At 43.0% G+C, this 14,303-nt stretch overlaps 2 protein-coding genes across 3 annotated transcripts in view; both read left to right on the top strand.

Moving 5' to 3' along the window:
• Positions 1 to 701: 701 nt before the first annotated feature.
• On the top strand, positions 702 to 11,300 carry ubxn2a (UBX domain protein 2A). 2 transcript variants are annotated; one of them, XM_046299360.1, is made up of 7 exons: positions 716 to 836; positions 1,396 to 1,461; positions 1,544 to 1,658; positions 1,794 to 1,903; positions 2,109 to 2,246; positions 2,529 to 2,690; positions 10,370 to 11,300. In XM_046299360.1, exons 2-7 carry the CDS (start codon positions 1,418 to 1,420, stop codon positions 10,551 to 10,553), a joined length of 753 nt encoding a protein of 250 aa, XP_046155316.1. In that variant the 5' UTR covers positions 716 to 836; positions 1,396 to 1,417; the 3' UTR covers positions 10,554 to 11,300. The 2 variants fall into 2 exon arrangements, with proteins under 2 accessions (XP_046155317.1, XP_046155316.1); XM_046299361.1 differs by lacking the exon at positions 2,529 to 2,690 and having other exon boundaries at positions 702 to 836.
• A 2,025-nt stretch (positions 11,301 to 13,325) lies between these two features.
• Positions 13,326 to 14,303, top strand: part of LOC123995270 (major facilitator superfamily domain-containing protein 2B-like) — a 26,230-nt gene continuing 25,252 nt past the window's right edge. The window contains exons 1-2 of the mRNA XM_046298763.1: positions 13,326 to 13,512; positions 14,012 to 14,303. The exon at positions 14,012 to 14,303 is cut by the window's right edge and continues 73 nt beyond it. Of these exons, the coding sequence (XP_046154719.1) occupies positions 14,290 to 14,303 (14 nt within the window). The 5' untranslated portion in view covers positions 13,326 to 13,512; positions 14,012 to 14,289. The remainder of the gene's footprint in view (positions 13,513 to 14,011) is intronic.

Raw genomic sequence — 14,303 nt, 5'->3', positions numbered from 1 at the left:
CGTGCGCGCGTGCAGCTGTTGTTTTGGTTTGCAGCCAGAGCACAACTGGACGGAAATGATGAACATGCAAATAACTGATTCATTGTTCATTGTAGTAGCCTACCTGTAATTAATTTCTTAACAGACTGTTTAGCAATGCTTATTTTGCACGGGAAATCAGTAGAATGTTCTACTCTTTCATCAAGCGAATTGCTAAAATTCTGAAAGTGTCTCTGACTCACTGTGCTTATAGGCCACACAACAACACCATATGCATCGTGTGTGTGTAAGAGAGAGGGTGAATACTACCGGTGTTGGCCAACGGAGCTGACCATCTGTTTTGTTCTTGTTGAACGTGTGATGGATGGGTCTAGCTAATAGCTAAAAGTCTAACAAAAAACTGAGAATATTCCTATCATACTAAACATTTCTTTAACTATGCACAAAATACCATGAATCACAAACACCTCCATTAGCCTACAGTATGGCATAGAGTATATTTTGTTTATAAAGTATTAAATAGTCTATTTCAGTCTGAAACTACTACCAAAAGAAAGCAGGTAGTGCTCAGTCAGCACCACAGAGGCCAAACCAGATGCCGCGTTCACGTGATAGCCGGAACCAGGAATCTCAGACATTTTCGACTTGCTAACTGGTTGAACGCCGCACATGTTTAACTACAACCAGTTAGCAAGCGAGTTTTCTAGGTTCGACTATTACGTGAACGCTTCAAGTGAGCTTCTAGTGAAAACATTACGGCAGCTGGAGCGCAGAGACGGCGCTGACGTCAAAGACATTGCTCATCAGAAACTTGGCAGTAGCCTAGCAGCCCATGATTAAGACGAGAACACGAACTGGTAAAACAATGATATGTATAGCCTATTTCTGTGCAAACGCTAATATGTAATCACAACTCGATGAGCGATGCATTTTAGGCATATATTTTCAGGGAATCATATTTGCAAAATACGTTGTCTGCCAGACGCGCCTTATGTAATTCTGTCGCATGTTGAAATGTGTGTGTGAATACGTGTGATATTTGATAAAGGTGATACAAATATATATTGCGCAAACTAATATTTCGATCTATTAATCACAGGCAGGAACTACTATTTTGTATTTTGTAGCCTAGATAGTAGGCCTACATTCTCAATAGATCTGGGCTTTCTGTGGTTTTATTTAAGCCTACAATTGCATGGCTAAGTCGATTGAACTGTCGTGTCGTGATCTATCAAAACAAATTGTTAATAGTCTGATTTGGCACTTGAGCATGCGTATATTGTGCCTTTTAAAATTATGGAATGATATGATGATATTGATTATATATTTGTTCCAACTGCTGTCTAAAAAGCATCACAACAAGTGATATTGCATATTCTTCATGTCAGAGTTTTCTTCCCTGATGTGTTTTGTCAGATGGACAACAGCAGAACACATCATGAAAGACATTGACACAAGAGGGAGTGACAAAGATGATACCTGGTGAGTGATCTGAAAGAACTAACACCTAAGGACTTACACATTTGGAAGTCACTTTTATCAGTTACCTTCATAATTGTTCCAGGTGTGATGGGACAGAGAACGAGGAAGAGGAGGTTCCTATAAGAAGAAGTTTCTCTGTGGAGGATCTTCTGGATGAGGTGGAGAAAATCAGCAATGTTGCCTCTGGAGGCTCAAAGGTCAGGAAACAAACAGGAAGTTCCTGCATCTAGAGTCTACAGTATCTCTCAATCCTGTGATATTGTTATGATCAATACTCATACACATTCATCCTGTTGATGTCTGTGGTTGTCCTGTGGTGGTGGATGTTCAAGGTGAAGGTGGTGGTGAGACTGTGGAAGGATGGCTTCACCCTGAATGACGAGGAGTTCAGGAGCTACTCTGTACAGGAGAACCAAGATTTCCTGGAAGCCATCAAACGAGGGTACTTTACTTTACTTTTCTTACTTTAATATACTAGGTTAATTGATCAAATATCCCGTCTATATATACTTTAGCTATTTTCCTGATCCTGATTTTCCCATCCACCCCTCCACTTTCCTTGCTGATTTATCTACCAGTTTTGTTCTTCTCTCTGTAAAATGTATTGATTGATTGGTTGGTTGACATGCCTGTCTGTCTGGTTCCAGTGAGCTGCCTGTGGAGTTGGAGAGCAGGGCAGAGGAGGAGGAACTGGAGGTGAATGTAGAGGATCTAACAGAGGAGGCGTATGTTCCCAGGAAGAAGACCTTTCACCCCTTCAGTGGGCCAGGGTACAGGCTGGGCAGGTGAGACATGCAATGAGACAGATAGATGGACGGACAGACGGACAGACGGACAGACTGACTGACAGACAGACAGACAGACAGACAGGGAGACAGACAGGGAGACAGACAGGGAGAGAGAGAGAAGAAGGCTGGGCAGGTGAGACGGCTCAGTCAGAAGTTCTTGCAATTTCCTTGGTGGTTGTGTCATGCTATATTATAGCACTAGGTGTCACACTAAAACATCTTCAAAGCTTTGTCATGTGACATCTTCAAAGAGTTGACTGTGTGTGCGTGTGTGTCCAGTGTTGCTCCCAGAGTAGTGGTCCGGTCTCCATCGGTGCACGAGGAGGGGGAGTTCCTCCCGATCCCCATGATAACACTGGACCACGGCCTCCCTGTCACCTCTCTGCAAATCTGGTTGGCTGACGGCAGGAGGTTGGTGCAGAGGTTCAACTTATCACACAGGTGGATATTACACTGATATAACCCCTCATACTATCCACACAAAAACAATATTTTGTCAAAACGCAAAATGTGGTCAGTGAAACTTTGCTTCTTGAAAGTCCAATATCTTGAAAACTTGACTACTGACATGCAAAACATGTCAGCAGTCAAGTTTGTATCAACAGTGAACTAATAAACTATATTTTGATATTTTTTGTTTTGAGTGAATTTTCCCTTTATAACAGTGTAGGAACTCACTGTATAGGAATGTGTCTGTCCTAAAGTGCCCTGCCGAAGCAGTTGATCCTTACATCCATGATTCTTATAAGCTCAGTACACTGAATAAGCCAGGTCTTTTAAGGTTATCCTACTGACCATGACATAATCATATTCATCCTCGCTTGATCTAGCGTGCCTGACTCTGTACATGGCCCATGTTATCCCCTAGCACAGGGCATCATGTTACAGTTGAAGTCAGAAGTTTACATACACCTTAGCCAAGTACATTTAAACTCAGTTTTTCACAATTCCTGACGTTTAACCCTAGTAAAAATCCCTGTTTTAGGTCAATTAGGATCACCACTTTATTTTAAGAATGTGAAGTGTCAGAATAATAGTCGAGAAAATGATTTATTTCAGCTTTTATTTCTTTCATCACATTCCCAGTGGGTCAGAAGTTTACATACACTCAATTACTATTTAGTAGCATTGCCTTTAAATGGTTTAACTTGGGTCAAACGTTTCAGGTAGCCTTCCACAAGCTTCCCACAATAAGTTGGGTGAATGTTGGCGCATTCCTCCTGACAGAGCTGGTGTAACTGAGTCAGGTTTCTAGGTCTCCTTGCTCGCACACACTTTTTCAGCTTTGCCCACACATTTTCTATAGGATTGAGGTCAGGGCTTTGTGATGGCCACTCCAATACCTTGACTTTGTTGTCCTTAAGCCATTTTGCCACAACTTTGGAAGTATGCTTGGGGTCATTGTCCATTTGAAAGACCCATTTGTAACCAAGCTTTAACTGATGTCTTGGGATGTTGCTTCAATATATCCACATAATTTTCCTTCCTCATGAAGCCATCTATTTTGTGAAGTGCACCAGTCCCTCCTGCAGCAAAGCACACCCACGACATGATGCTGCCACCCCTGTGCTTCACGGTTGGGATGGTGTTCTTCAGCTTGCAAGCCACCCCCTTTTTCTCCAAACATAACAATGGTCATTATGGCCAAACAGTTCTATTTTTGTTTCATCAGAACAGAGGACATTTCTCCAAAAAGTATGATCTTTGTCCCCACGTGCAGTTGCAAACCGTAGTCTGGCTTTTTTATGACAATTTTGGAGCAGTGGCGTCTTCCTTGCTGAGCGGCCTTTCAGGTTATGTGGATTTAGATGCACTATTGTAAAGTGACTGTTCCACTGGATGTCATAAGGTGAATGCACCAATTTGTAAGTCGCTCTGGATAAGAGCGTCTGCTAAATGACTTAAATGTAAATGTAAATATAGGACTCATTTTACTGTGGATATAGATACTGTTTCCTCCAGCATCTTCACAAGGTCCTTTGCTGTTGTTCTGGGATTGAGTTGCACTTTTTGCACCAAAGTACGTTCATCTATAAGAGACAGAACGCGTCTCCTTCCTGAGCGGTATGATGGCTGCGTGGTCCCATGGTGTTTATACTTGCGTACTATTGTTAGTACAGATGAACGTGGTACTTTCAGGCATTTGGAAATTGCTCCCAAGGATGAACCCATTTTTTTCTGAGGTCTTGGCTGATTTATTTTGATTTTCCCATTATGTTAAACAGAGAGGCACTGCGTTTGAAGGTAGGCCTTGAAATACATGCACAGGCACTCAAATGATGTCAATTAGCCTATCAGAAGCATCTAAAGCCATGACATAATTTTCTGGAATTTTCCAAGCTGTTTAAAGGTACAGTCAATTTAGTGTAAACATCTGACCCACTGGAATTGTGCTAGTGAAATAATCTGTCTGTTAAACAATTGTTGGAAAAATTACTTGTGTCATGCACAAAGTAGATGACCTAACCGACTTGCCAAATCTATGGTTTGTTAACAAGAAATTTGTGGAGTGGTTGAAAAACGAGTTTTAATGTCTCCATCCTAAGTGTATTTAAACCTCCGACTTCAATTGTATCTCATATAATTAGAATTCCCAGAACAGGCACTCCAATTCAAGTCAATGTTCCATATTGGTTGTGAGGGGAAGAAATACCGGTATGTCCATTTTTTACATTCTATTTCTATCTCATGTGTTCTGTCTACTGCTGCATCGGGCCTGCTGACTGCAGAAAACCTGATGTGACAGTGTTAGATCTATACGATCCCTAGAAAGGGATTGCATAACTGATATGCATGATTTATTATGTAACGGTTAGCTGAGCGAGACAGGGAGAGAAGTATGGGCTCCCTATGGGGCTTCATATCAATATGAGATCTTGTTTACTATATACAGTGCATTCAGAAATTATTCAGACCCTTTGACTTTTTCCACATTTTGTTACCTTACTGCCTCATTCTAAAATGGATTAAATAGTTTTTTCCCTCATCAATTTACACACAATAGCCCATAATGTCAAAGCAAAAACAGGTTTTAAGAATATTTAGCAAATGTTTTTTTTAACTACTGAAATATCACATTAAGCAAGTATTCAGACCCATTACTACTCAGTACTTTGTTGAAGCACCTTTGGCAGCAATTACAGCCTCGAGTCTTCTTGGCTATGACGCTACAAGCTTGGCACACCTGTATTTGGGGAGGTTCTCCCATTCTACTTACAGATTGTCTCAAGCTCTGTCAGGTTGGATGGTGGAGCGTTGCTGCACAGCTATTTTCAGGTCTCTCCAGAGATGTTTGATCGGGTTCAAGTCTGGGCTCTGGCTGGGCCACTCAAGGACATTCAGAGACTTGTCCCGAAGCCACTCCTGCGTTGTTTTGGCTGTGTGCTTAAGGTCGTTGTCCTGTTGGAAGGTGAACCTTCTCCCCAGTCTAAGGTCCTGAGTGCTCTGGAGCAGGTTGTCAACGAGGATCTCTCTGTACTCTGCTCCGTTCATCTTTCCCTCGATCCTGACTAGTCTCCCAGTCCCTGCCGCTGAAAAACATCCCCACAGCATGATGATGCTGCCAGCACCATGCTTCACCGTAAGGGTGGTGCCAGGTTTCTTCCAGTCTTTGATTTTTTTTTTTTTACCTTTTATTTAACCAGGTAGGCTAGTTGAGAACAAGTTCTCATTTGCAACTGCGACCTGGCCAAGATAAAGCATAGCAGTGTGAACAGACAACAACACAGAGTTACACATGGAGTAAACAATAAACAAGTCAATAACATAGTAGGGGGAAAAAAATCTATATACATTGTGTGCAAAAGGCATGAGGAGGTAGACAATCAATAGGCCATAGGAGGGAATAATTACAATTTAGCAGATTAACACTGGAGTGATAAATGATCAGATGAACATGTGCAGGTAGAGATACTGGTGTGCAAAAGAGCAGAAAAGTAAATAAATATAAAAGGTATGGGGATGAGGTAGGTAAATTGGGTGGGCTATTTACCGATGGACTATGTACAGCTGCAGCGATCGGTTAGCTGCTCAGATAGCAGATGTTTAAAGTTGGTGAGGGAGATAAAAGTCTCCAACTTTAGAGATTTTTGTAATTCGTTCCAGTCGCAGGCAGCAGAGAACTGGAAGGAAAGGCGGCCAAATTAGGTTTTGGCTTTAGGGAGGATCAGTGAGATACACCTGCTGGAGTGCGTGCTACGGATGGGTGTTGCCATCGTGACCAGTGAACTGATATAAGGCGGAGCTTTACCTAGCATGGACTTGTAGATGACCTGGAGACAGTGGGTATGGCGACGAATATGTAGCGAGGGCCAGCCGACTAGAGCATACAGGTCGCAGTGGTGGGTGTTATAAGGTGCTTTAGTAACAAAACGGATGGCACTGTGATAAACTGCATTCAGTTTGCTGAGTAGAGTATTGGAAGCTATTTTGTAGATGACATTGCCGAAGTCGAGGATCGGTAGGATAGTCAGTTTTGCTGCGTGAGTGAAGGAGGCTTTGTTGCAAAATAGAAAGGCGACTCTAGATTTGATTTTTGGATTGGAGATGTTTGATATGACACTTGGCATTCAGGCCAAAGAGTTCAATATTGGTTTCATCAGACCAGAGAGTCTTGTTTCTCATGGTCCGAGAGTCTTTAGGTGACTTTTGGCAAACTCCAATCAGGATGTCATGTGCCTTTTACTGAGGAGTGGCTTCTGTTTAGCCACTACCATAAAGGTCTGATTGGTGGAGTGCTGCAGAGAAGGTTGTCCTTTTGGAAGGTTCTCCCATCTCTACAGAGGAGCTCTGTCACAGTGATCATCGGGTTCTTGGTGTCATCTCCATGACCAAGGCCCTTCTCCCCCGATTGCTCAGTTTGGCTGGGCGGACAGCTCTAGGAAGTGTCTTGGTCGGTTCCAAACTTCTTCCATTTAAGAATGATGGAGGCCACTGTGTTGTTGGGGACCTTCAGTGCTTCAGAACATTTTTTGTTACCCTTCCCCCGTATCTGTGCCTCGTCATAATTCTGTCTTGTAGCTCTATGGACAATTCCTTCGACCTCATATCTTGGTTTTTGCTTTGACGTCCACTGTCAACTGTGGGACCTTATATGTTATGTCCAATCAGTTGAATTTACCACAGGTGGACTGGAATCAAGTTGTATAAACAGCTCAAGGATGATCAATGGAAACAGGATGCACCTGAGCTCAATTTAGAGTTTCATAGCAAAGGGTCTGTCATGAATGTCCTGATCTGGTTAAAGGAGACCACAACCCTACAGATTATCTCTCAACCCCAACAGAGGAGGCGAGATCTAGAGGTCTGAAGATGTGGGGGTTTTATGACCCCTCACGCCCCTGGTAAATCTTGGGCCATAGACAACATTCCTGTGTCATCTCACTATGGAGAACCAACCTCAGAACATTAAACATGCAAAAAAGGGACTTTGGAACAATGGTTTCCGTCAGCCACAAAGGTGGTCATGACGATAGATGGAATATGAAAATGTATGTCATTGTTTTGTTTTGTTAGTAAAGGTTAATAGATGATGTTATTACGAAAACATTGTAACTAAGAGTTTTCCTAGGATATGCTTGGTGTTTATACATTGTACGCTGTGTGGAAAATGTCCAAATCAAAGAGAATGTTTTGGTAAAGATGAAATGTGAAGTTAGTTGTCTAAAATTGGATTTGAGTAAAATCTAGACCTTGCCTCTTAACTTGGTACGCCCTGAGAATTGCCCTAAAGGTGGTGACGCCCACTTCTGACCCGAGGGTATAAGACATGTGAGTGAAGAATGAACATATCAGACTAAGTGACCCAAGCTGCAGCCGAGGTCTAAAAAGTCAACGAATCCAAAACTCAACCCAAGGTTGAAGACAAAGAAATAGTTGTCTACCCAAGCTACTGATGAGTAGCTGTGTCTAAGTGGGTGGATTCAAGCCAGACCACCTAACCTCCACTCTCCATGGAATCGGGGTATCTACACGGTTTCATTCCTATGCTGTGAACTCTGAGCTACAGAGCTGTCTGCCCTCAGAAGAGCCCTCCCAGAACAAGGGCGAGGAATCAGACCAAAAGGACACTGACATCGTGTGGACGACCTGATAGTTGCGCCGGAGAAGTGCGTCATTGAGAAGCCTAAACGACCCACGCGGAGCTTCCCATCTGAGACCTCCCACACGTAATTACATCATTATATTCTGACCCATAAGAGCGGCAGTTTGGGGCAAGGCTAGGGTTAAAATAAGCATAGCTGACAAATGCACCCACATGTATATTTCTCTCGTGTACTTTCTCTTTTTCTCTCTTTTAAATCCCCATTTTGGGTAACACGCACCATAGTGTGTTGGCCCATTATACTAAGTTCTAATCAATAGCCTAGAATGTGTTTTTGTGTATCTTTTAACATAATTTTAGCTTTCTAGTAAATAAAGAACAACAGTTTTCAGCTGTGCTACCATAATTGCAAAAGGTTTTTCTAATGATCAAATGGAAAAAATTATAAACTTGTAAAATTATTTAAAAAAATATAAAATGATAAACTTGGATTAGCACAACGTGCCGTTGGAACACAGGATTGATGGTTGCTGATAATGGGCCTCTGTACACCTATGTAGATATTCCATAAAAAATCAGCCGTTTCCAGCTACAACAGTCATGAACAACATTAACAATGCCTACACTGTATTTTTGATCAATTTGATGTTATTTTAATGGACAAAAAATGTGCTTTTCTTTCAAAAACAAGGACATTTCTAAGTGACCCCAAACTTTTAAACGATAGTGTATATTTACAGATGGCATTCAAGTTTGTTATTATTAAGGCACATGAAAGTTCTCATGTTCCTGAATGTATTTCTGCCAAGAAACGCATACAAAAAATAGATTCAAAATGTTAAATGCCTCTATTTTGAAGTCGTGATGTGTGACATACACCTAGCTTCTTGAAACAAGTCGCATATATAGTGGTATAGAGCAGGGGTTCCCAAACCTTTTCACTCAGGCCTCCCTTCCAGCATTGGGGAACATCCTGCGCTCCCCCTTGCGCGTGGGTACGTGTAACAGTATAATTTTAAACCGTCCCTCGCCCATACCCGGGCGTGAACCAGGGACCCTCTGCACACATCAACAACAGTCACCCACGAAGCATCGTTACACGAAAGCCGCGGAGCAAGGGGAACTACTACTTCAAGGTCTCAGAGCAAGTGACGTAACCGATTGAAACGCTATTTAGCACACACCGCTAACTAAGCAAGCCGTTTCACATCCGTTACACTCACCCCCCTTTTGACCTTCCTCCTTTTTCCGCAGCAACCAGTTATCCAGGTCACGGCACCAATGTAACAGTATAATTTTAAACCGTCCCCTCGCCCATACCCAGGCGTGAACCAGGGACCTTCTGCACACATCAACAACAGTCACCCACGAAGCATCGTTGCCCATCGCTCCACGAAAGCCGCGGCCCTTGCAGAGCAAGGGGAACTACTACTTCAAGGTCTCAGAGCAAGTGACGTAACCGATTGAAACGCTATTTAGCACACACCGCTAACTAAGCTAGCCGTTTCACATCCGTTACATACGCAACACACCTATTTCTATGGGCGCACACACTGTTCATGACACAAACTGTTCACACCCCTCTTGTTGTCGTAGAGAACATTTTGCATGTTTTAAAGCTTATTTCTTGCAATTCTGTAAGCAATTCATGTTTATTCAATGTATATTTCAGTGACTCAAATGTAACAAAATCTATGGGCTAAAAAACGTTAGCTGATGTGGGCTAGTTGTTCTGGACATTTTCTGACAAGTTCTAAATGGCTCTCTAAGGTATGCAATGACTTACATGACAGGAGGAAAACTAATGATGCACAACCCAATTTCGAAATTGCGCCCCACCGTTTGGGAACCACTGGTATAGAGAGCAATGATGTGTAGATGTTTTGTAGGGGAAATACTTGACTATTTTCCTGTTATGTTGTTCCGAGACACAGTTTGCTAATAACTGATCATTATTATTTATTTAACGAATTTCTGATTTCACAGAATTGTTTGCCAATGCTAATTTTGTGTGCCTGCATGATTCCCTCTACGCGTCTGTATGTGTGAGCTCATCTCTGTGTTGTGTCCTCCTCAGGATTAGTGACGTTCACGACTATGTCCAGCGCTGTCAGAGGAACGGCTCACCTTTCATCTTGACCACCTCACTTCCTTTCCGCGAGCTCCGGGAGGAGGAGCTAAGTCTGGAGCAGGCGGACCTAGCTAATGCTGTCATCGTCCAGAGGCCCCTCAACACAGAGGCCCCCTTCGGACACTCCTGAGTCCTGACCAATTGGAACATTCACAGAGACCCTGAAATCCCACCCACTGGTCACACAGACCCTATTCCCAACAGAAACATCCCTCTTAGTTCACTCCTGAAGTGAAGGCAATACTCATATACAGTAGTCCCTCTGGTCTGTCCAGGGTGGAGATGTTGCTCCCAATCCCTAGTCACAGCCCCCCTTATATTCATCCAAGCCTCCTCTACTCCCCTCTTTCCTCTGTAGCTGCTGACGTCTCACATAACTCCTTGAGCATCAGCAGGGCTCCAACTGCCTCCACTACCGCTCTAGCAATGTGATGAAAACCCAACACAGCCAATTCAGCCGTATCTTCCTATGTGTCTATCAATCAGTCCTGTAAAATGTTCCCTAAGCTGAACACGTCTTCCTATTCTGTAACTATTACCAACGATATGGAATACACTGTGAATGTTGTGCACTATTTTAAAGTGCATTAATGTTGTGTTTGATTGGTGGTTATTAAGTGGCTATAGTCTAGCGTGCGTCAAGAAAACATTCTGCATCATCATTCTGTCTTTATGGAAAAGGTGCAATCACATTTAACATTTGACTGCAGTGGGCTAAATCAGGGTCACTGTGTTTCCTGGTAGTCTTAAACAAATATACTTTGAAACAAAAGTATAGACCTCACACATGGAAACTGATTCCATGTCTTTAAATGTACAGTACACTATGCACCACACCTGCTTATTTCCTGATCAATAATAAACTACGTCCCTCAACTGTCCAATCATTTTCTTGCTGCTTTAGACCTTTTCTCAACTGATAATGAAAAGTTTAGTTGTACATTTTTTTTAGGAAGGGATTCCTTGACTACTAACCGTTTTACATAAAATATATACATACAATATATTTGGTGTGGTGAAATAGCTTTAATTGCCATTTTAGTCATTTAGAAGATGATCTAATCCAGAGCATCTTACATTGGTGCATTCTATAATGAGACTCCATTTTCACTTCACATGCCTTGTGGTTTTCCACTTGAGTGAGGTCAGTGTGCTGGTGTGTGTGTGTCCTGTTCTCTCCACGGGCTCTGCCTGGTCATGGCAAGATGAATACCATTATCCATTTTCAATATTTGAAGCCACAAGGACCACAGGAGACATGAGAGAGAAGAGGACTCAAGGAGAGTAATGTGAGTCCTGGGGTGGTCAATATAAGAGGGGAGAGGGGGGGGGGGGGCAGAGTAGACACAGCTGGAAATACCTTGGACATTGAATCTAATGTCAATATTTTGATCATCATTAGGCCTAAAACCCGACATAGGCCTAGGTATTTTCTTTGTCTCACCATGTGCTCTTCTGGCCTAGCGGCCTGCCAGCGAGATCCTGGAGTAAAAGAGAACGCATTTCCTCTCTTAACATATTTAATAACACTAAGCACGCCTGGAATTACGTCCCATATATTTCTTTCCAAAAGGGGCTTTTTATCTAAGCCAACCAACCTTTCATTTGCGCATTCCTCTTCACGCATTATTTAGCATTATCTGAAACATGTATGGAGTAATGCGGCTCATATGAGCGATTTCCCGATTGTGATATCTTTCAGAGGCGAATGTTTGGAATGTGTGAAGAAGTCTGGAGGGTTTGGCTGGGTTCTCTGTTTCTGGGCCCTGGCAGCTGGCAGAGTCTCTGAGAGAATGCAGGTAAGTGGACTCTGCTCTGCGGTTAGAGGCTTGCTGCACTTTTGTGAAAGAAGATATTCTGCGAAGAGGATGAGAAAGGAGAGAAGAGACGGGTCTTCTGTGGGACTGCTTGTGCTCTGAAGGAATCGCCGGACAAACACTATTGAGTGAGATTAACCTCTAACAATCTAAAAAGCATGGGATAGTCCTACCGGTAAATGTTTATTATAGGCCTGTGTGTTCAGACTGCTGAACACTTGAACTGGACTGACCAGTTACGCACACTCCCAGATAGACATTCACACATCCACACACACAATCTTCATAGGTGTTAATGAATCGTGCTCAGACGGAGACCTATAAACTGTATAAACTTGTGTGTGTGCGCGCGCGCGCAATCATACCATTGTGCCTATAAGGTGTGATGGTGACTTAGATAATGAGTTATTTGAAACTCGCAGCATGAGAGCTCCGCAGCATTGTCTCTCTCCCGCGGCACTGGTCCCCTCTAGTCACACACTGATACTCAGCGCCTATCCCTGTCCCAGGTTAATCACATAATGCACTTTAGGGCTACGTCACAGTCAGGTGTCTATCATCCCATGAAACCGGGCAACATATTACGCATTCCTATGCTATCACCTCTACAACAACACAGTGCTTCTGGTCCGCATGGGAAACCGATCCAGCCAACTGTCACTCGGGTTTGGTGTCATTATGGTTTGGTCAGGTGCCAGCATCACATAGCACGGATGCAAGGAGGAAGAAGATATTTTAAGACGACAGATTGTCACTGTGAGAAAAGTACACTGTTATGATAGCTGGATAGCCACGCCAAAAATGTCACCAGACAACAATGTTAGTGTCATGTGCAATGTATCATTAATCACATATAGATGTTTAATTTTCATTGTCATTACAGACTGAAAAGTATTTGAGAACAGCTTTTTCGTTAAGGTCAAACCATTTTTATCGGTCATCCTAAGAACTGAATTAGCTGTCTTTCCACAATAAGGAGCATGTCCGAACAACCTCTGTTTCGTTATATGCAATACCTCTATGTCATAAGCCTGTAAAGACTAATGTCATTGTTATTATCACCGCCAGTGACTGCGTTACCGCTGTTGACCACTGAATGGCGCAGGTCCCGCTGTGAGGTCTGTTGATTGAAGTGGAACGGCGGTGTCTGTCAAACACCGCAGTCTCCTGACCTGCTGCTGGAAACTGTCTCCCTGTGACTCTCGCTCTCTGAGCCCGCGATTCACTGACTGCCTGAACGCCTTTAATCTACTCTTCTCCATCATCAGTCAGGTAAAGCCAATACAGTCTTCTCTTTTTTCATTATAGTGTTATTGCTTGTTTATATGGGATGTGATTGAGATATTGATAGAGGTTTGATGTGGTAGGCGATGTACTCACTTATGACAAAACTGCTATGGTAGAGTGAGAATGAATGTCTGTTTAGTTAGACTCATAAACACAAATATTAGTTGCAAGCGTATTTCAATGTAATTGTCTACCAATTTGGGGCATCACTTATTCTTTATCCTCTTTGAGTAATGGTACAGAGAGACATTGCATCTCTTATGAATTAGATGTATTCATGGGATGTAGCATTGCTGGCTGACATAAATACATGTGAAATAATAGAGATCAGGGTGAGAAATGGGGGAGCAAATAGGGGAGCGCTCTGAGAGAAACCAATGTGAACAGGAGGATTATGAATGTGTGTGTGTGCTGGGATGTGTGTGTGTGTGTGTGTTTATCTGTGGGACCGCTTGCCTAACTGTGCCCTTCCTTTCGGTCTCAGTTCCAGCCCCAGAGCACTGAGCACAGGGCAGTGTGTGAGTGGCAGATGAAGTGGGCAGCCTCAGGTCCTCCCGACATACACAAGATCACCAGCTCGTCCCTGGCCGTCACCTAGAGTCACACACATACTTAGAGACACACCCAAACACACACAATCACACTCCCACTCAGACACACACCACATACACTCAGACTTAGTCACACAGACACTTTCAGACTCGGGGACACACACATACACTTGCATTCACACAAACACTCAGAGTGACACTTGGAGGCACCATGGCGAAGGGAGA

This window comes from Oncorhynchus gorbuscha, linkage group LG14 (assembly GCF_021184085.1).
Source record: "Oncorhynchus gorbuscha isolate QuinsamMale2020 ecotype Even-year linkage group LG14, OgorEven_v1.0, whole genome shotgun sequence".
Taxonomy (NCBI): Eukaryota; Metazoa; Chordata; class Actinopteri; order Salmoniformes; family Salmonidae; genus Oncorhynchus; species Oncorhynchus gorbuscha.
The sequence above is the reverse complement of the archived record's forward strand: the minus strand, read 5'-3'. Positions and strand labels throughout refer to the sequence as shown.